This window comes from Penicillium riverlandense (genome assembly GCF_028828495.1).
Source record: "Penicillium riverlandense strain IBT 135883 chromosome Unknown utg000007l_segment0_segment0, whole genome shotgun sequence".
NCBI classification, from domain to species: Eukaryota; Fungi; Ascomycota; class Eurotiomycetes; order Eurotiales; family Aspergillaceae; genus Penicillium; species Penicillium riverlandense.
Genome location: NW_026643198.1, coordinates 198,290 through 217,095, shown reverse-complemented (window position 1 = coordinate 217,095; position 18,806 = coordinate 198,290). Strand labels below are relative to the sequence as shown.

Below are 18,806 nucleotides of genomic sequence, written 5' to 3'. Positions count from 1 at the left end.
ATTGTTCAGAGTGACAATAGCCGTGTCTCACCGATCACAGTATGAGTCTGTTTTCGGGTTCAAAATTTTTTTATTTTTTTATTTTTTTTGGTCCGTCACTATCATCATCCCATCATGGCACTTCCGGAGCTACACCACCGAAAGCTGAATGCCACCTTCAAGGGCATTCAGCGCGATGACGAGAATATTCCCATTCATCAATTTCGCGGTATCAAGTACGCTTCGATTCCGGGGCGATTTGAAAAGGCTCTTCAGGTCGATAACTTCGAGGGACGTGTTATCGACGCCACCAAATACGGGTATGTACTCGGGTCTAACATCGCGCAGCATACTTACTGCCAATGTCCTAACTTGTTGCTTGTAGACCACGCTGTCCCCAGGCTGATGTCGACGTGAAGCATTTACTTCGCATTCCGGAGGACTTTACCATTGCACCTGAGCCAGAGGATGAGTTCGAATGCCTCAACTTGGAAATTACATGTCCGCCGGTGTCACCAGGGTCTGGCCCTCTGCCCGTTTTGGTCTGGATTCATGGTTCGGTCGACAGCAATCTTAAGAAAATATTCAGCTAATTTTGAATTACAGGTGGCTCACAAGTGATTACATTTTGCTCTGCTGCATCCAAGATCTGTGGTATGTAGGGATGGTACATGTACTAGATTCAAACTATGCTAATTTGAATCAACCTATAGATCCCACCAAAATCGTTGCCGATTCGATCAAGGAGAGGAAGCCTGTCATTTTTGTCTCCATTAATTACCGGCTGAATATTTTCAGCTTCGGTGACGGACGGGAGAAAAACCTCGCCCTCAAAGACCAGCGTCTAGGCATTGACTGGGTGCGAGAGAATATTGGAGCCTTTGGTGGCGACCCTGTAAGTTTCTCGGGGGGCTCTTTCAAGCTCAAATAGTAACATCCGCAGCGAAATATCACATTGTCTGGAGAAAGCGCTGGAGCCATTTATGCTCATGCCCATCTCATCACTGGTCCGCCAGTGAAGCGGGCTGTACTGGCATCCGGAACTCTTTACCTCTCATCCCCCCTACCAGTGGAACGTGGAAACCGGCTCATCAAGACCTTAGAGGCAAAGGTTCAGGAACTTGGCCAACCGTCACTGCGAGAGTCCTCTGTTTCTGTGCTGGTTCAAGCATTAAAAGAATGTAATGTGAATACTATGTGGATACAGGAAGACCAAGAGCTGGAGAATTGGGAGACTCGACCTGAGCAAGTTGAAGAACTCATGATCGGTGATACTGAGTTTGAGGTACGTTCTACTGCTGCCAGATTGCTGACGCTGTTCTAACTTCCATCCAGTCTGTTATCTGGCGAAATGGCATCGAGGCCCTGGATGGAGACACTATCACCGCAGCATTCGAAGATGGGCAATGGGCCAGCAAGCTTCGCAAGATGTATCAAATTGTGCCTGATCGCCCGACCGCTAGTAAACTGGGAGCTCTGGATTTTGTCAACGACACGCGCTACACTCTCCCCGTTGAAGTGGTCGCTGAAAAGCTTCATGCTGTCGGCAAGCGAGTCTTTAAATACGTGATCGACCAGCCTAATCCTTGGCAGCCATCCAGCCGCTCGCATCATGCCGTCGACCTTCTGTTCCTCTTCGATGGCGTCGATCTTTCCTTCAATCCTACTGCACAGGCTGTTGGTCAGGAGATGCGACAACGTTGGATCCGGTTTGTGAACGGCGAGAATCCCTGGGCCGTAGACAGTAGGTTTGCATTCGGGCCGCTGGGCGAATGCAGGGAAATCAATGAGGATCAATTTGCCGATCGCCGACGAGTCAATCATTGCAAAGCACTGCAGGAAGCCGGGATCGATGTGTATTTACCTATTTTGTTTGCTCTGACTGCTGGGCGCATCAGTTTGTTGAACTAGAGCATGCATTGCCAAATGTATACATTTTCACACCAAGACAATTCTCCAACCGATGTAAATAACAACCATACATGACATCTGTTTCCTCGTCCTCTCGGCAATTGGAAGCTCTCTCTACTCCCGTCCAACTCCACGCGCCGTCGTGGTCCACCGTTACTCAGGACTGACTCATGTGGGGTCGCTGGAATCCGGCGTTGGCGATGTAACTAATCCGCCTCCTATCTCTCGCCTCTTTTTGCTATCCCCACCATTCATCGCGCGCCATGTGACCCACTTACCGGGGAGGTCGGCAACAGGAAGCTGTCTCGATATGCCGACTATACGAAGTAGCTGATGATGCTCAGCCTCTAACGCTATGCTGGCAGTGGTTTCTCCACGGAAACTCGGGGTGCCCTGACCCCACCCTCTGAGCGGTCGTCCGTCTTGTTTGACTATATAGAGACCGAAGTGCCCGGGGACAACGGAGCTCTGTGAAGCCAAGTAGAAGAATTCGATTGTGATCATCATGCCTTCAACAAGCGCCCTATCGGATCCCAAGGAATATCAGAAGATATTCCATTGGGCCGAGACGCAGAAGGACGGGGCCATCCCTTCCTTCAACACAAGGCGTAACGATCCTTATGAGGTACGAGTCCCGGCGCATGTTTATTCATTGCAGAATACCCGCTGACCTTTGCAGTACCAATCTGGATTTGGCAATGCGTATGTGTACACAATTTGCATCTAGCGATTCAACTGGCTGATGTAATGTCTCTGAGTTCAGCTTCTCGTCCGAAGCAATTCCCGGCACCATTCCACAGGGCCAGAATAGTCCACGCAATGTTCGTTTTGGGCTGTATGCAGAGCAAATAACCGCGACAGCCTTTGTTGCGCCTCGCCATGCCAACAAGAAAGCATGGCTGTATCGAGCACGGCCGGCGGTGGCACACCAGGGCTTTGTATGAATTCCTCAAAAGTGCCCACTTATGGGAAAGCTAACATGAAGGTAGACGGAACTCCCAGATAACAAAGATACCGAGTCAAACTTCTTACCGTTGAACCCTCGCATCCACGTCTCTCCGACTCAGCTGGCGTGGCATCCATTCGAGATCTCCACCAGCGAAACTGTCGATTTCGTCTCCGGCTTGAAGACTATTGCTGGATCAGGCGACCCCACGCTGCGCGAGGGCCTTGCTACTCATGTCTACGTTGCTAATACCAGCATGAAGAAGAAGGCCTTTGTCAACTCGGACGGTGAGTTCCTGATCATTCCGCAGCAGGGTGCTCTGGATATCCAAACCGAGTTTGGTCCTCTCTTTGTTCAGCCCGGTGAGATTGTCGTCATTCCGCGCGGCCTCCGCTTCCGGGTTGAAATCCCTGATGGTCCCTCGCGTGGTTACATCCTTGAGGTCTGGGGCACGCACTTTGAGCTCCCCGAGCTAGGTCCCCTGGGTGCCAATGGACTTGCCAATGCGCGGGACTTTTTGAGCCCCACTGCTCAGTATGAGATTATCCAGGAGCCGTGGGAGATTATCTATAAGCTTGGAGGCAAGTTCTTCAAGAGCACGCAAAACCATAGTCCATTCGACGTTGTAGCCTGGCATGGCAACTATGTACGTACCGTTTTTTTGATGTTTCTGCGTTCCCTCAACTGACTTCTTCAGGTCCCCTACAAATACGATTTGACCAAGTTCGTCAATGTCGGCTCCATCTCAGTTGACCACATTGACCCATCCATTTTCTGCGTGCTTACGGCCAAGTCGCGGGACTTGAACTCGCCGTTGGCGGATCTGCTTATTTTCTCCCCTAGGTGGGATGTTGCATCTCGTATGTATTTTAAAACATCAGTCAGTCCATCTGCTAATGCTCCCAGACACCTATCGCCCCCCTTATTATCACCGCAACGTCGCCTCCGAACTGATGGGTCTCATCTACGGCGAGTACGGCGGCCGCTCCGACGCTTTCAAGCCTGGCAGCGTGTCCTTTGAATGCGGAAGTGAGTTTATGCTATGGTATGATCTAGGCTATGTACTGATCGTCATAACCGCAGTGGTCCCTCATGGTGTCGCCTACGAGGAGTTCAAGGCTGCAAGCGAAAACCAACCGCCAGTCATGCAGATCTCTGAGGCTTCCATTGCCTTCATGTTCGAGTCGAGCCGTCCGTTCACTATCACCGACTATGCGTGGAACAGTGATAAGAAGCATGAGCACGAGCCCAAGATGTGGGATAACCTGGTCGACAACTTTTCTTCCCATGCCAAGGAGGTTGAGGAGATACTGGCCAAGGCGAAGAATGCCCTGTCCATTTCATGAGTTGATGGTTTCTTGCATGAGCGGATTATGCATGTCAAGTCGAATGGTATGATATCACTATCTACTTGTTTTGTCCGGGTGTGAATATTTCGGGCTATTCCATGCTCACTATTGTATTTTGAGAAAAGAAAAGTAGATCGCTAGAGCTATCATTCAAATCATATTTGTGATAAACAATTGGATGTATTCTGACCAACCTAGACATGACTTCAATACCATGTCAACATGCCATCACCACACACGAGGAAGAACCACATCACAGAATGAACAATCTATATGACAATGCATCATAGTATTATCAACTTGAAAGTCGATCAATCCTAATCAACACTCACAGCCCAAGAAAATGAGCACCGCCGAACTAGAGTCTCCCCGCCTCTTCGAGGTAAAAGGCTACGTCGCTGTAGTCACCGGCGCAAGTAGCGGTATCGGGCTAATGGCCGCACAGACACTTGCTGCCAACGGGGCACGCGTGTACGCCATAGGACGCCGGGAAGAAGTCCTAGAGACTGTCGCCGAGAAGTTCTCGACCAATGGCCAGATCATGCCGTAAACATTCTCGCTCAGCGCATCAAAACGACATCTTTGACTGACCAAGCCTATCAGCCTGCCAGGAGACATCTCGCACACCGACGCAGTGGCCGACATCGCCGCGGAACTCACAGCCCGCGAAGACAAGTGGATCAACATCCTGATCAACACATCAGGTGTCACCTCTGAGCCACACGCCAAAGCCGAGTCCGGGGCCATTGACTTCACAGACGCAGACGCAGTGGGCAAATGGATGGTCCGTGACGGTGCCCACGCATGGCGCATGGCCTACGCGGGCAATGTGGCCGCGCACCACTTCCTAACCGCTGCGCTGCTCCCGCTGCTCGATAAGGGACAGCAGGCCACGATGCCGGGGCACACGAGCACGATCCTCAACGTGGCGAGTCTGGCGGGCGTGACGAAGACACATTCGCAGGGCCAGTTTGCGTATAGCTCGAGTAAGGCGGCGCTGTTGCATCTCACGCGGGAGTGGGCGCATACGTTCATGCCCTTGGGTATTAGGGTTAATTGCATTGCGCCCGGTTTATTTCCGTCGGAGCTGAATACGGAACGGAAGGCTGGGGAGGCGCACATGTCGAAGCTGGCTGGGGCAGGTGAGAAGTTTCCTGCTGGTCAGTTTGTTTCTCTTTTAGTTTTGCTAGAAGGGAGAAGTGCTGATGATTGGTTAATGTGGCAGGGCGCATTGGTCGAGGATCAGATATCGGCGGCGTCGTGCTCTATCTCTGTTCTCGGGCTGGGTCGTATGTCAATGGGCAGATCATCAACCTGGATGGAGGTAAGCCACAACTGATTTTCTCTTGGGGATCCTCCTGACGAAACATAGGACTGCTGCTTAAATCTCCGGGGACATTGTGAATTCTCTTTTTAAACTGTCGAGTTCGCAAATGGGTCTTTTATTTTCATGATTGGTATCAACAGACGGCCAGGCATCGAACTCATACAGGATTAAGTCGGCAGCGAGAGCCTCGTTCGTATGCAGCGTCCCCTTTCCACTCCCACATGCCCAGTAGCCTTCCGAAGAACAGAAGAAAAGAAATCTATCACGTCACAGGAAATAGTCCGGCGTGCGCCTCGAGACCATCGGTTCTCCCGCCCGGGGACAAGGGTCGAATTGTAGGCTAATAAACACGTTAGCGGTGCGCAAAAGGAAGGCATGTTCAGAAACAACTCACAATGTGTATTTCAAATGCTCATCGATTTCCATAATCGCAGCTTGGTTACCGCAGCGGTAGCAGTAGTTCGGCGCTGCTTCACTTAGCGTGTATGCTCGGGATGAAAGGCAAACAAAACCAAAACGAGAAAACATACCGGAGAAAATGGTCACCACGTTCCGGTCCTGCGACCAGTTATATCCTTCCATCACCAGCTGATGCGCCCGTGCCACCAGAGTCAAGCCGTTGTTGTGGTTGAACGCCTCTGAAATATCCTGTCCAAAGGTGTACCCAGCACCTCGGGGCGAAATTCCCCATCCGCACCGATCATCCGGATCACTCCACAGCAAGTCACACATAGGGCCCTCGTGAGGCACTTCTTGGATACGGTCGAGGGACCGGATGTTGTCGAGAGTATCGATGGACGGGCTCAGCCCACCATGCAGACAGAAAATCTGGTTTTCGATGAGAGCAGTGAGAGGGAGGTAGTCGAAGAGATCGGTGAAGTATTTCCACACGTTGGCATTGCCGTATTTGCGCAAGCATTCGTCGTAGAACCCGTACACCTGGGTGATCTGGCGGGACTCATGGTTCCCACGGAGGATGGTAATACGCTGCGGGTAGCGGATCTTCAGACACACCAGCAGGGTCACTGTCTCGACAGAATAGTAGCCACGATCGACGTAGTCGCCTAAACTCGATCAGTTTCTGATTCCACAGACGATTCCGACCGACACCGAGTTTGTGTTTGTACTCACCCATGAAAAGGTAGTTTGTGTCTGGATTCGGGCCGCCAATGCGAAAGAGCTCCATTAGGTCGTGGAACTGGCCGTGTATGTCACCGCACACCGTCACCGGGCATTTCTGTAGGGGTTGTTAGATATCGTCCCGATCGGACGGGGTCGCAAGCAGCAACATACCACTGGCTGGACGTTCGATTCATCCTGCAATACCTCTCGTGCCTAGAAAGACGCCAATCATCAATTCGACATGTCTTCAAACATCAGACCAAGGAAACCCACCCGATCGCACAGCCGCCGCACATCGTCCTCTGCTAATTGCTTGCACGTCATCAAACTCTCAATCCACCCATCCAATGTCGGTATGGATCCGGGGTCGCTTGTTGGGGACAAGTGGTGTGGCTCGGGCGACCGCGCGGTATCGATTTCCATGTTGTTGTCCATGGCGTCTCTGTCTGTCCACAAGCTGGGAAAGGGAAGGAGGGGCCAGCTGTGGGTGGAGGGGTGATCTCGTGAGAAACCACACCGGGCGACACAAGCGAAATAAAGAGATGGTGATGGGGACAAGAACTACGAGGACGCAAAAAAAAAGAAGACCAAGTCCCCTGATCGAAGCAAGGGATGAAGGTGGGTGGGTGATGAGGGATGTTTTCGGGCAGGAAAGGGAGAAAGAGTCGGAGTCGGGAAGGTCGTGGAGGGCGAGTTTGCGCCACGCTTAAGCCACACCGCTTTGCTAAGTATGGCAACCCTACAGCTACAGCAGGATTCTCATAACATCGTCAATTCGTACACTCATAAGCAAGGTATCTAACTAGCTAGCTTTTTCGTCGGGTCATCTTCAGATTATATCCCCTCCAAACCCACCGCCCATTCCTCCAAAGCCTCCGCCAGAGTTTCCACCCGGTCCAGGTCCACCAAAAGGTCCTCGATTGCTTCCAAATGGCGGTTGGCCCGGTCCAGGGGGATCATACCTGGCTCCAGGCGGCGCTCGAGGATCATAACCACCGCGGCCACCAGGTCCTCCGAAGAGAGGATCGTCAAAGGTAGGGTGCATGCCACCGCCGCCCGACCCAAAACCAGGGCCCATAGTGCCTCGGAAAGGATCATTAGGACCGAGCCCAGCGGGATAGAGATCTCGTTCCCCGATATTGTATGGATTTCTTCCTCCCCTAAACCCAGGCTGATACCCTCGTGGTGGGCTATTGATCTCGTACTCATCCTCAAACCCAGGCGGGGCAAAGTCGCCAGGAGGATTGGGTCGACGAGGAGCGGCTGCCAGCGGGTCATTGAACGGGTATGGACGGGCGGGTTGGGGAAGAGAGTCATCACGCAGTGGATCACGTCGCCGTCCCTGTTCTTGAGGCAGCTCTCGCTGTGCCTCCTGCCTGGTAGGGTCGTAACCTTCCTTGTATAGTCCCGGCGCGAGTTTCTGGATCACATTAATCTTAAACAGTCCGATCAGATCGCTCAAGCGAGCATGCGATATGAACACGTCCCGCAGGGCTCCTGTAATATTGTCTGTGGAGGAGAGAGGGAGGGCAGACGCGGAGATGTAATCTTTGGTGGGAATATCGAACGAGGAAGTTCGATCATCGCCTAGAGCCAAAGCAAATATCACGGCGTTGTTGCCGAGTCGGCTCACTTTGAGGAGGTACTGCATCGAGGATTGTTCATGGGCATAGCGAAAAGCAAAGGTGGTGTGGGCGTTCCATTCCGCGGGGAGGGTGGAAGAAGCAGCGGATGTTTCTGTCACAAGTCAGCTATGGACATGTACCATAATTAAGGGGCCTACCTATGGTGTGGTCTTCTCCAAGGCCCACCAGTCTGAAGTTGGCTGCTACCATGCAGGCATGGCCGATCAGAGCCACGGCTTCATATGATGTTTTGAGGCTTGGCTGGCCCTCAGCCTCGGGCTGGATAGCTCTGGCTGCGAGGCTCAGGACGTTGTCCTGCTGGAGAGAATCTGCTGACATTATGTCGTTGGCGTCTGGACGATCCTGTAGAGTCACAGTCTGTGTAGAGGGCAGGAAGGGTGATGGATGAAAGTACACGATGACGATGATGCTAGCTAGTACTTGGGCACGATAAGGCAAGCTGGAACAACGAGGATCCGATCTCCCGTGGCCCGTGCATTGCAGATCACATGATTGACAAGAGCCTCGCAAAAGTGAAGTATAGAATTCATATTCTGGATTGCTATCTAGGTGGTTATGTACAAATCTCTACAGCATCGCCTTAGGGAACTTCTTCATGGCCTGCCGCACTCCCAAGTCTGCCAGAATCTCCTCAGTGCCACCCAAGATGGCATCAAACTTGTAGGTGCGGTGGAACATCTCGATGATCTTGCCCATGCCGGACTGCGTCAGGCCTCGGCCACCAAAGATATTAGTAGCATGGTCGGCAATCTCCTGGGCAGCGCGAGTTGAGTGCGACTTGAGCAATCCAATCGGTCCACCGAGGTGCGTGGCCTGCTCGGCGTAGGTCATGTTGCACATCTGGAAGGCAATGGACTCGAGCCAGGCCTGGTTGGACTCGCAAAGGGAAATCATGCGGGCGAGCCTGATGTTGTTAATAGTGGTCATCTTGAAAGATTTGGAAAACTCACTTCTGGCGGATCGCGGGCTGCTCAACCAGCTTCTTGCCAAACACGATGCGCTGGTTGCACCATTTCAGACACTCCTCCACAACGGTCATGGACATGCGCACGACACCGCCGACCATCATGAACCGTTCGTGGTTGAAGTTGCTCATAATGACAATAAATCCCTTGTGCTCTTCTCCGAGCAGATTCTGCACCGGCACCTTTACATTCGCAAACTCAACGAACGCAGTGGCCGCTGCGGTCGAGTACGACGTCTTGATCTGCTTGGTCTCGACACCTTCCCCGCGCGGAATCAAAAGCACGGAGAACCCTTTCTCGGTTCGGCAGCCAGTAACAAAGTAGTCGGCGAACATTCCGTTCGTGATCCATTTCCTGCGGGTGGTAAGCCAGTGAACGATCTCATGCTCACAATTCCGACTTACTTGGTGCCATTAACAATGTAATGCTTCCCATCCGGCGTTTTCTCAGCCGTAGTCTTGAGTCCTGCAACATCACTACCCGCAAATGCCTCGGTGATTGCCAGACACATCTTCTTCTGGCCGGACAAGACCTCTTCAGTTACACGCTCCTTCAGAGCCGGGTCCCGTAACCACTGCTGGACGGCCGTCAAACTGATGGCCAAACCAGCCATGTTTCCGTCCTGGAAGCCTATCCCAAAACATCAGCAAGTTACTTCCAATGCATTCTGATCACGAACTCACCTCGTGCATTGGCCCGGACCAATTCCTGCGAAACCACCAAATCATGCAGATAATCAAACTCCTTGCCGTCAACGGCGCCACCCAGCAACTTCCGGTTATGAAGGTGCTTGCCAGGGCCCAATCTCATAGCCAGAATATTCGTCTCCGCCATGCGGTCGATCAACTCCTGGCTGATATAGGTGCCATCTCGCTCCTTCTCCTGTGCCTCGGGCGTAACGTACTGATCCGTGAACTCGCGCACAGCTTTCTGCAGGCGTCGATGGCTCTCCTTGTAGTAAGGACTCTTGAATTGCGGGCGCAGCCACAGCGGCTCCGCGTATGGGACGGGGCTGAGCGCGCCAATGGTGGGCTCGATGACCTCGGGCTTCTCGCCCTCGATCGTGCCGATGCAAAGATCTTCGCGGTACTTTTCGAGAACTTCTTGGCGGTGGAGGTTGTAAAACTCGGTCGTGGCATCCTGTCCAGCTACCTGGGCCAGCACGACACTACCGCCGGGGTGCGCATCCACAAAGTCCGTCAGGTCGTACACTCGGTGGTCGATGATGCACCAGAGCGATTCCTCGGTGTTGTGTTTGGCGACCTCGGCGCGGGTGAGCGTGGGTGACGGCATGGCTGCGATGGTTCAGGGGTGTGAGAGTGCTCAGGGGAAGTAGTGATGCGTGCAGGAGGGCACCTTATACTGCAGTCTTCCCCCAGGTTGTTCTAGGCCAATCAGGGCGATGATGATTCCAGCCGAGGCCCTCGGCGCGATGACGTAATCACATCACGGGTCACTGCGGTCTAGAGCAACACATTTGAGTTCGTCTTAGAGTAGTGGAAGCTTAATCTATGATAGGATAGTATAGGCTTATTCATATGTTGTAGCTACGCTCCGTAAGGATAAACGAATTATTAGGATTACGCTAGAATAGAGGCGTCTAGTGAACGCTTGGCAATAGAGCCCATGATAAAGGAGTCCCATGCCCCTTCGCGCCAGGGCTTTCCAAGAAGAAGTTGGATAGCTCTTTGGCGTAGAAACATAGAGGGAGCATATTGTGCGACGTAGAATAACGGTTGGATAAAGCTGTGGCGAAACGAAAAGAGAGGCAGCAGGCCAGTGGCCTCAAGCGACTCTTCTCCAGCGCTGGCATCGTACCGGCTAAAGCAGTAGCCCGCTTCAAGGACCGCTTCAGCTAGCTCGATAATCTCGTAGAAGGATTTGAGCTGCGACAGGTCTTGGCCGTTAGCAGAATCAGCTCGGATGGGCTGTGCTGACAATTGCTGGTGGTGGACCGCATCAACTACGAGCATGGTATGAAGATAATTTGCTCGGAGTAGGGAACGGCGGGGCGTGGCGATGTCTTCCTCATTCGAGGGAACAGTGATAAATTCCTGGTACCAAGCATCCAGCCGAGACTGGATGTTCTGCGATCTGACTGTTGTGAAGCTGTCCAAGTCGACGGTTGTATCTCTGTGTGCGGATGCCACGGCATGACGCCATGTCATAACATCATTCTTTATGTTGGTAAGGTCGTAGCAAAGTGTCTCCAGGTTAGAAGGACAAGGTAAAGGCATCTGACTTGTGTCTAGCTTTGGGAGGTGTAGTGAAGCGTCGGAATAGGACCGGTCCAGGTTGAGCCACGTCGCCGCGACCATGTCTATCAGCGTCAGCAGATAGACAAAAGACTGTGTCTGTGGACTTGTGCTAACACTAGCTGCAAGTTTAGTAGCGTTCCTAAGATGTAAGAGCAGGCCATCCGCGTTGCCTTGCATGAACTCGAACATGACGAGAAGCACGCAACACGCGGGGGCAATCTCCAGCGACCGTGGATTGCTCTCCAGATTCGCCCCCAGCTGCGATCGGAAACAAGCAACGGATTTGCCATACTGCTCAAGCGCTGCCTGATACAGCCTGTTTGCCTGGGAATCCCAGGCTGTGGAAAGCTCGTTCACTTGATATCTCTTGCTCATGATGCCGGTGGCAATCACAGCATGACAGATGGCGGGATCTTGGTGACTGAGCTGAAGAAAAGGCGAGGTCTAGCCGTGGTTTTGAAGGGCGGCCGCGAGCTGGATCTCCGTTGCGGTTTCGAAGAACCGGAAGCCTTGAGCTTCCTCTTCATTGACGAATAGTGCACGAGGGGCAAGATCGAGGAAGAGGGAGATACGGCCAGCATGGCCACCGAAGTGCTGGCCAGTCGATGGGTCGATGTATCCGTCACAGATGCGTCCCGTCTTACGGCAGGTGTTGCAAGTGGGCTTTGCTTCATCACAGCGCTTATGACGAATCCTGTCATTGTCAGAAAGATGCTCCCATGATGGCGCCGGAGTGGGAGAATAAAAGGACGCACTTGCAAGTACCACATCCGGTCCGGTTTTTGGGAGCGCTGGCCCGGAGCTTCTTAGCTTTCTTCGTGACATCTGACATTGTTCCATATAAACAGCAGGCAGTGTTCACTTGCCTTTGCGAGTTTTACGCGTCGGCGAATCGCAGAGAGTAACTATGCGCATCACAGAGATCAAATAATAACTTGGGGGCGCTCAGCCTCAATCCAAGGCATCCAACAACGAGCGGAGTCGTTTTACGCACTCGCCAATCAGCGCAACGCCATTCACCAAGGCTGACTCGCGAGAGCGGATACCATAAGGAATTCATCTCGGTCCTTTTGCGATGCAGAACTAGGCACAACGTCAAGTCTCGGGTGATGGGGAACCTTTACGCCTCACCCAACCAGATCCGGTCGCGTCCGGTTCCTCTCGCTCCTTTGCATTAGGAGATATATCACTGCTCCAGATACAACCTTGAAAACACCCATATATAAACATGCCTGCATCACCCGTCTCGGAGTGCATCTCCAACGCATTCTTTTCGCATTTCTCGACTGATACACCCCAACTCCCTCTTCTATCTCTCTACGAAATCGCCCATGATGAGATTTCGGAATTGGGTTCTGCTATCCTTGTCAGGCTGTGGCCTTGCTGAGACAATTACGACTTTAAACACTGCTATCAGCAACTGTCCGCCCCTAGGTGCAGTTCTTCCCCCGCCCAAGAAGCCTTCTACGGACGCGGCAGTGAAAGCAGTCTTGTCTGAACTCGAGGTGTTGCAAAAAGAGGTCAGTGTGCAATTCGGGAATGCAACGGGGCTGTCGTTGTCAATTGCATCCGCGTATGAAGACGATGTTCTTGCCAGTCTGTCATACACCCCGCCGCTTTACAACTGCACGGGGACACATAAGGTAGATGGCGATACTGTCTTCAGGATAGCAAGCGTCAGTAAGGTCTTCACTGTCCTAGGTCTGCTCTTACTTGGCGACAAGGTCAACTTCTCAGACCCCATCACCAAATACGTGCCGGAGCTTAACCGGCTCAAGGCGGAGCAAAAAGTGCAGAATCGCGTTACGACCGTTGACTGGGACCTCATTTCTATCGATGCCCTAGCCAGTCAGCTCGCAGGAGTTGGGAGCAACCGTGAGTCAAAGTCCAACACCGAGGGAGTTCAGAGTGCTGATAATAGAAACTAGTGGGGAACGATCTCGCCAACAACCCTGCACTGAACCTCACAAAGTACGGTCTTCCGGATTTGGCACCAGGTGAACACAGCGAATGTGGTGACCTACCTTCGTCGAAAACATGTACTTGGGAAGGTAATACACCCTGACTCCGGTAGCTGAAATGCCCAAAGCTAACTGCCGCTTGTGCAGACTTTTGGAATAAGTTTGGCAGACGAGTGCCATCCTACGGGCCATATACTACTCCAGCATACAGTGATGTAACTTACGATATCCTGGGCCTGGCGATCGAGCGTGTCTCGGGAGAATCTTACGGAGATTTTATCCAGAAACACATATTCACACCCCTTAACATGACACGCTCGTACGTTAGCAAGCCAGAAGATGACAGCATTGGCTTCATCTCCAGGGAGCCCAACTTCTGGAGCACGTCAATGGGATTTGAACAAGCGTAGGTCTCGTCTTATCATGTCAACCGACAACCTTTTGGCTAATGTCCCGCAGTGACGGTGGCTTTTATTCCTCGGCACATGATCTCACCAGATTCGGTCAAGCTATCCTAAAACATGAACTTATTGACGAAGTAACAACGAATGCCTGGCTCAAGCCACGCTCGCACACGTCCTCGTTAGGATTCTCAGTGGGTGCGCCTTGGGAGATTGGTCGAGCCAACAACCTGACCCTCGATGGTCGCATAATCGACGTATACAGCAAGATCGGTGGCCTGCCCGACTATGACACGCTCTTCATGATTATTCCCGACTACGGACTCACCGTGTCAATGATCTCGGCTGGGCAGGCGTCCAGCGTAACGACGCAGCTGGGGCTCGCAAACCAAGATCCTCAAGCCCTTAGTGAGAGGCTTCGAGGCAGCTGGTAAGGCCGAAGCAACCGTCACGTATGCGGGCACATACACCAACCATCAGACAAACAGCAGCATCAAACTGGGCATTGACGATCAGTCTGGGCTTCACGTGCAGAGCTGGGTCATGAATGGCCAAGATATCTTGGAAGACTATCCCATTATCGCGTCGTTCGGTTCAGAGCCAAGCAGTTCATCGTACCTGTCGGTGCGCCTGTTTCCCACTGGCTTGCAGAGCAAGGTTTCCTCGGCCTGGCGCGCCGTCTACAATACCTTGCCACCGGCAGCGGTCCCGGAAGAAGACGCTCTATTTATTTTGCAGGTTGGTTGCCAAAGTTGGGAAACTATAGATAACTTGGTTTATGGATATAACGCGCTGGATGATTTCGTGTTTGGGCTCAACAGTTCTGGTGACGCTGCGATAAGCATTACACCACGGGCTTTCCGTCAGACACTCACGCGAGTTTGAGGTAAGGCAGATGGATTCCAGGTTATATAATTGGATGTATCGTTCCTTTTTATGTCTAATTTTGTCTAGTAATTGCTCCTGTTCACCGAAACGTCTTGGCAATGATCTTCCTATCAGTTATTATAGCTATCCGGCCGCTCTCCATTTAATGCTAGATAAAAAATTATATCAAAGCACTAAACTAACGCCTGTAAACCCTTTATAGGTAATAAACCTAAGCTACAGTACAACCCTAGGTGACGGGAACTTTGTGATGGAAGTATTAGCGTGTTCCAGCGGTCCAAGTAAACTACTTCAATAAAATGCAACACGTTAGCCCCTGCCACGTGCAACACCTGTCTTTAGATTAGATATCCGTAATTATCTCCGTTTAGCCTTGATGGGCACTCGTTACAAGTCTTGAACGGAGGTTACTGCCACAGAATTATTCGGGGGCCTCCATTGTTTTCCTGGGTAGCCATAGTGCAGATATGGCTCGCGCCGGAAGTTGAATTTCTCTGCTTCCTAATCCCGAACTTCTATTCAAGTCTGATCCCCTCTGCCCCATGCCTTCTACCTCACCCAAATTCCCCCTCATGGCGATCTCTCTGCGAGGACGTGCCATTACGTTCCTGGAGAACCTGACGACCAAGCGCGACTTGCCTGGAGCAACCAACCTGATGTATGATCCACTGAACCTACAGCACAACGATCTTCCGCCCATGGGCAAGATCGAGTTTGTGGGGTTTTGGCTGGCGTGTTAGACCGTAGCCCATAGCCCAAACGTATATGTTGCCATCAAAGATGTCATCTGTTAAGGACATCGAGTCTGGCCATTCTCCTGCGTAACTACGTGCTTGAGCTTAACCGGCTCAAGGCAGAGCAAATGCGCAGAATCCCGTTACGACGGTTGACTGGGGACCTCGTTTCTATTGACTCCCTAGCCAGTCAGCTGGTAGATAATATGTACAGACAGCCCCACGATAAGAAATATCTACGATCGATCCGACCTATCGCTCGGCATCTCCCTCATCGCCTCCTCGACTAACCACATACAAACAGACTGTGCATCACTACCGACGCGCCAACTGCTCAGTACAACGCCCTGTTTATTGAGAATGTCGCTAGCCCGCTCCCAGCGGCGCTTCCACAGTTCTTCCCGTTTATTTGGGAGTGGTGCAGCTGGTACGCCTGCTTCACTGGCGGCACTGCTGTTGCTGGGAGGTGTGGTTCGGCCAAGGGATTGGTTGGACGCAGACGGACGGAGCCCGTTCGAGGATGATGAGTTTAGATTCAGGCGCTCCGTCGCGTAATTCAATGCCGCTTGGGCAGCTGCAGTTGGATAAGATGCTTTTGTGGCTGGCGGACGAGGAGTGGGTGTCGCGCTGGAACTGGAGCTGGCAGTGGAAGAAGCTGCATTTGCGCGGCGAGGAGGAGGCACTGGTGGAGGCTCTTTGGATCCCGGGGTTTGTGATGGCGGATTTTGGGAGCTCGACAAGGCATTGTTGTGTGATGGAATCAAGTCACCTGGGGCTGGTTCGGTGCGGGTACGAGTGACCGATGGTTTGGAGTCGATATCAATTAGTGAATCGGTCATGGCTGAAGAGGGCCGCCGCGGTGGTAGTGGAGGGACAGGTTTACGCCGAACCGGATCTCGGTAAGGCAAAGGCGGCTTTGTTGTGGTTTCGGTTGCATCCATCACCGTAGAAACCGAACGCAAAGCAGATGGCTTTGAGGGCTTTGCAGGAGGTACCCGTGCATTGCCAGTGGTAGTCACGTCATGGATAGTCGGTTTCTGATCGGTATCGTCGCTAAGATCAATCAGATCACCCGTATCAAAACTTTTGATATCATCTTCTTTTGTTGATGCCAGCGACCGGCGAGGCGGTAGGGCTGGAGGAGGTGCAGGAGACCTGGACCGATCCACCAATTGCGGAGTGCTGCGGCTGCGGAGGGATTCTGGTTCCAGACGGCTGGCTGATCTATCAAAGAACTGTTTGTTGTCTGGCGTGGTTACATCGCGGATGAAGATGCCCAGGATTCGGCCTCTGTTCGCCAACGCAATATCAGTGTAGACCTCGAGATCAGCCTCGCCGCTGTCTCCAACCAGAATAAACTTGCGATCTGGGAAGTCCCGTAGAAGCTGTTCCAAGGATCCTCGTTTCCTCTCAGCTGTGGGTTCAAAAATACCCTGCAACATCCCCGAATATTGCTTGAGGTGGAAGGAGCCCGGCGGCAGGCCGACCATCTTGAAGTATCTCTCGAGCAGGGGATACAGTTGCCATGGGGCATTGGAAACATAATGCATTTTCACGCCCTGATTAGCCACCTTCGTATACCAGTCGCTGACTCCGTCGATCGTCAGCTCCGCCAGCTCGCGGACAAATGTATTCCGGAACATCTCTTTTGCCCCACTGGCAATGGCAGAATGCTTCACTGTGTCGTCAATGTCACTGATCAAACTGATGCCAACCGGGTCAATGATTTCAATGGGCTTGGCAGCGGACAGGTCCTCCGAAGCCAACACGCGGACATGCGTTGGGACAAAGGGCAACGGGGCCCGAAGTGTGAAATGGCCCGACTCGTCTGTCACTATATTGCGAGATTTGCTTTGCTCATCGTTGAAGAAAAACACCGTCACCGGCATCAACGCCATGGGATTGGTCAAAAATGGGCGAAGTCTCTCCATCAGATGAGCATTGGCAACAGACAATTCATCCTTGCTCATTGGCTGGCTGGGAGCCGTTGTACCTCGGGGTCGATCGCCGCCTGAGCTGCTCTTCCAAGCTGGGTCCGCGTCCTTCTCCGCTGTGTCGACCAAAGACTGCATCTGTTTGTCCACAAGTTCATCCTCGCCTTGGCCCGGCGGCCTATCAGCATCCTCATTCCCTGTACCTGTCGGCGCTGGAATGCCGCTCAACTTCCTAGCCAAAGTAATCATCAAGCGGTGCTTCCGGTTCATGGGCCCCCGATTGGGTGCATATATCCAACCACGCACATCCACATCCACAACCGCGTTCTCCATCTCGCTCTCGTCATAACCGGAGTTGAAGAAATCATTGCTGTCAGACGCACCGCGATACTCATCGAGAGTATCTGACCACGAATTACGCCGCTCACGCTCCTCTCTTTGCTTTTCGGGCAAGCGTCTCGCATAGCTCGGGAAGAGCACCATCTCCTCATCACCAGACCGCGCGATCGCAACATCCGGAAAAGCGCCGGGGGTATTATAGTAGTCCTCATTGGTACCATTCCCTTGCCCAGACCATTGCGACGTATACGCCTGGCGCAACTCATTCGCCGCTTTCAAATATCCGTAAACCTTCTTGCGGCGACCACCAGGCGCAGCCGCACCATCTCCAGACCCCCATGTCGATGTTGATGATAGACCAGACATTACTGGGTCTGCATCATTCAGCCCGTTCGGGGCCGCTCCCGGTATTCGCACGCGTCGTGCAGGCAAACTGACCCCGGCTCCAGCGCTGGCTCTCCACCCGCGCACCCGTTGTCGCGGTCCGAGCAGGTATGTCACGAAACCACTGCTAAGCCTGCGATTGCGAGCAGCAGCGATCCGAGCCTGTCGCTGGACGATCGCTCGGTATAGCCGCGATTGGGTCCGGTGACGCAGCGCGGGGAGGACCTCGTGGCGGAAAGCCCAGAGACGCAGCTGGGCACGCCGCGTTGCGTGTGGGCCGATGAGAACTCTGAGCAGGACCGAGAGGCGGCTGGGTCTGGGTCCGGGTTCGCGGTGGAGGGGGTGTCGGTGGGCTGTCTGAAGCGAAATGGACTCGACCGGAGGATTGACCAGCGGGCTCGAAGGGGCGGTTTGGGAGCCAGGGTCGAGAGAGTGGGGGAGAGATATAGATATAATGCAGTTCTGGGCAAGGGGAAGCCCTCGGTGGATGTGGCAAGTGAGTAGATGTGGAAGGAAAGCTGATGACAACAACAATGGTTAGTGGAGAAAGAGGAAATGTTTCCTGTTCGTGTGGGGCAATCGATCAACAATGATAAGGCTGATTCATGACAGTCAGGAGATCAAGTTGGGCTGCGCTTGAAAAGAAGTGGGTGTTGTTTCAG

At 52.7% G+C, this 18,806-nt stretch overlaps 10 protein-coding genes across 10 annotated transcripts; 4 read left to right on the top strand and 6 right to left on the bottom strand.

Moving 5' to 3' along the window:
- Positions 1 to 114: 114 nt before the first annotated feature.
- On the top strand, positions 115 to 1,890 carry N7474_007648 (uncharacterized protein; the record flags this gene model as incomplete). Its single annotated transcript, XM_057199058.1, has 6 exons — positions 115 to 299; positions 365 to 534; positions 586 to 633; positions 693 to 874; positions 923 to 1,264; positions 1,315 to 1,890. The coding sequence occupies 6 exons, from the start codon at positions 115 to 117 to the stop codon at positions 1,888 to 1,890; spliced, it is 1,503 nt and encodes a 500-aa protein (XP_057049759.1).
- Positions 1,891 to 2,395: 505 nt separating this feature from the next.
- N7474_007647 (putative homogentisate 1,2-dioxygenase) lies at positions 2,396 to 4,182 on the top strand (the record flags this gene model as incomplete). Its single annotated transcript, XM_057199057.1, has 7 exons — positions 2,396 to 2,515; positions 2,570 to 2,592; positions 2,654 to 2,828; positions 2,880 to 3,482; positions 3,534 to 3,696; positions 3,743 to 3,865; positions 3,920 to 4,182. 7 exons carry the CDS (start codon positions 2,396 to 2,398, stop codon positions 4,180 to 4,182), a joined length of 1,470 nt encoding a protein of 489 aa, XP_057049758.1.
- A 346-nt stretch (positions 4,183 to 4,528) lies between these two features.
- On the top strand, positions 4,529 to 5,589 carry N7474_007646 (SDR family NAD(P)-dependent oxidoreductase; the record flags this gene model as incomplete). Its single annotated transcript, XM_057199056.1, has 4 exons — positions 4,529 to 4,731; positions 4,789 to 5,345; positions 5,411 to 5,509; positions 5,558 to 5,589. 4 exons carry the CDS (start codon positions 4,529 to 4,531, stop codon positions 5,587 to 5,589), a joined length of 891 nt encoding a protein of 296 aa, XP_057049757.1.
- Positions 5,590 to 5,779: 190 nt separating this feature from the next.
- On the bottom strand, positions 5,780 to 7,069 carry N7474_007645 (serine/threonine-protein phosphatase; the record flags this gene model as incomplete). Its single annotated transcript, XM_057199055.1, has 6 exons — positions 5,780 to 5,852; positions 5,907 to 5,979; positions 6,043 to 6,576; positions 6,644 to 6,749; positions 6,806 to 6,847; positions 6,908 to 7,069. The coding sequence occupies 6 exons, from the start codon at positions 7,067 to 7,069 to the stop codon at positions 5,780 to 5,782; spliced, it is 990 nt and encodes a 329-aa protein (XP_057049756.1).
- A 394-nt stretch (positions 7,070 to 7,463) lies between these two features.
- On the bottom strand, positions 7,464 to 8,598 carry N7474_007644 (proteasome inhibitor PI31 family protein; the record flags this gene model as incomplete). Its single annotated transcript, XM_057199054.1, has 2 exons — positions 7,464 to 8,371; positions 8,418 to 8,598. The coding sequence occupies 2 exons, from the start codon at positions 8,596 to 8,598 to the stop codon at positions 7,464 to 7,466; spliced, it is 1,089 nt and encodes a 362-aa protein (XP_057049755.1).
- Positions 8,599 to 8,847: 249 nt separating this feature from the next.
- On the bottom strand, positions 8,848 to 10,538 carry N7474_007643 (acyl-CoA dehydrogenase family protein; the record flags this gene model as incomplete). Its single annotated transcript, XM_057199053.1, has 4 exons — positions 8,848 to 9,184; positions 9,231 to 9,599; positions 9,650 to 9,875; positions 9,929 to 10,538. The coding sequence occupies 4 exons, from the start codon at positions 10,536 to 10,538 to the stop codon at positions 8,848 to 8,850; spliced, it is 1,542 nt and encodes a 513-aa protein (XP_057049754.1).
- Positions 10,539 to 10,825: 287 nt separating this feature from the next.
- On the bottom strand, positions 10,826 to 11,878 carry N7474_007642 (uncharacterized protein; the record flags this gene model as incomplete). The annotated part of the gene is made up of 1 exon (XM_057199052.1): positions 10,826 to 11,878. The coding sequence occupies one exon, from the start codon at positions 11,876 to 11,878 to the stop codon at positions 10,826 to 10,828; it is 1,053 nt and encodes a 350-aa protein (XP_057049753.1).
- A 69-nt stretch (positions 11,879 to 11,947) lies between these two features.
- On the bottom strand, positions 11,948 to 12,335 carry N7474_007641 (Zn(II)2Cys6 transcription factor domain-containing protein; the record flags this gene model as incomplete). The annotated part of the gene is made up of 2 exons (XM_057199051.1): positions 11,948 to 12,197; positions 12,259 to 12,335. The coding sequence occupies 2 exons, from the start codon at positions 12,333 to 12,335 to the stop codon at positions 11,948 to 11,950; spliced, it is 327 nt and encodes a 108-aa protein (XP_057049752.1).
- A 499-nt stretch (positions 12,336 to 12,834) lies between these two features.
- Positions 12,835 to 14,750, top strand: N7474_007640 (serine hydrolase domain-containing protein; the record flags this gene model as incomplete). The annotated part of the gene is made up of 5 exons (XM_057199050.1): positions 12,835 to 13,378; positions 13,432 to 13,554; positions 13,612 to 13,870; positions 13,924 to 14,295; positions 14,354 to 14,750. The coding sequence occupies 5 exons, from the start codon at positions 12,835 to 12,837 to the stop codon at positions 14,748 to 14,750; spliced, it is 1,695 nt and encodes a 564-aa protein (XP_057049751.1).
- Positions 14,751 to 15,723: 973 nt separating this feature from the next.
- N7474_007639 (phosphatidate phosphatase App1 family protein) lies at positions 15,724 to 18,126 on the bottom strand (the record flags this gene model as incomplete). Its single annotated transcript, XM_057199049.1, has 1 exon — positions 15,724 to 18,126. The coding sequence occupies one exon, from the start codon at positions 18,124 to 18,126 to the stop codon at positions 15,724 to 15,726; it is 2,403 nt and encodes an 800-aa protein (XP_057049750.1).
- Between the last annotated feature and the right edge of the window lie 680 nt (positions 18,127 to 18,806).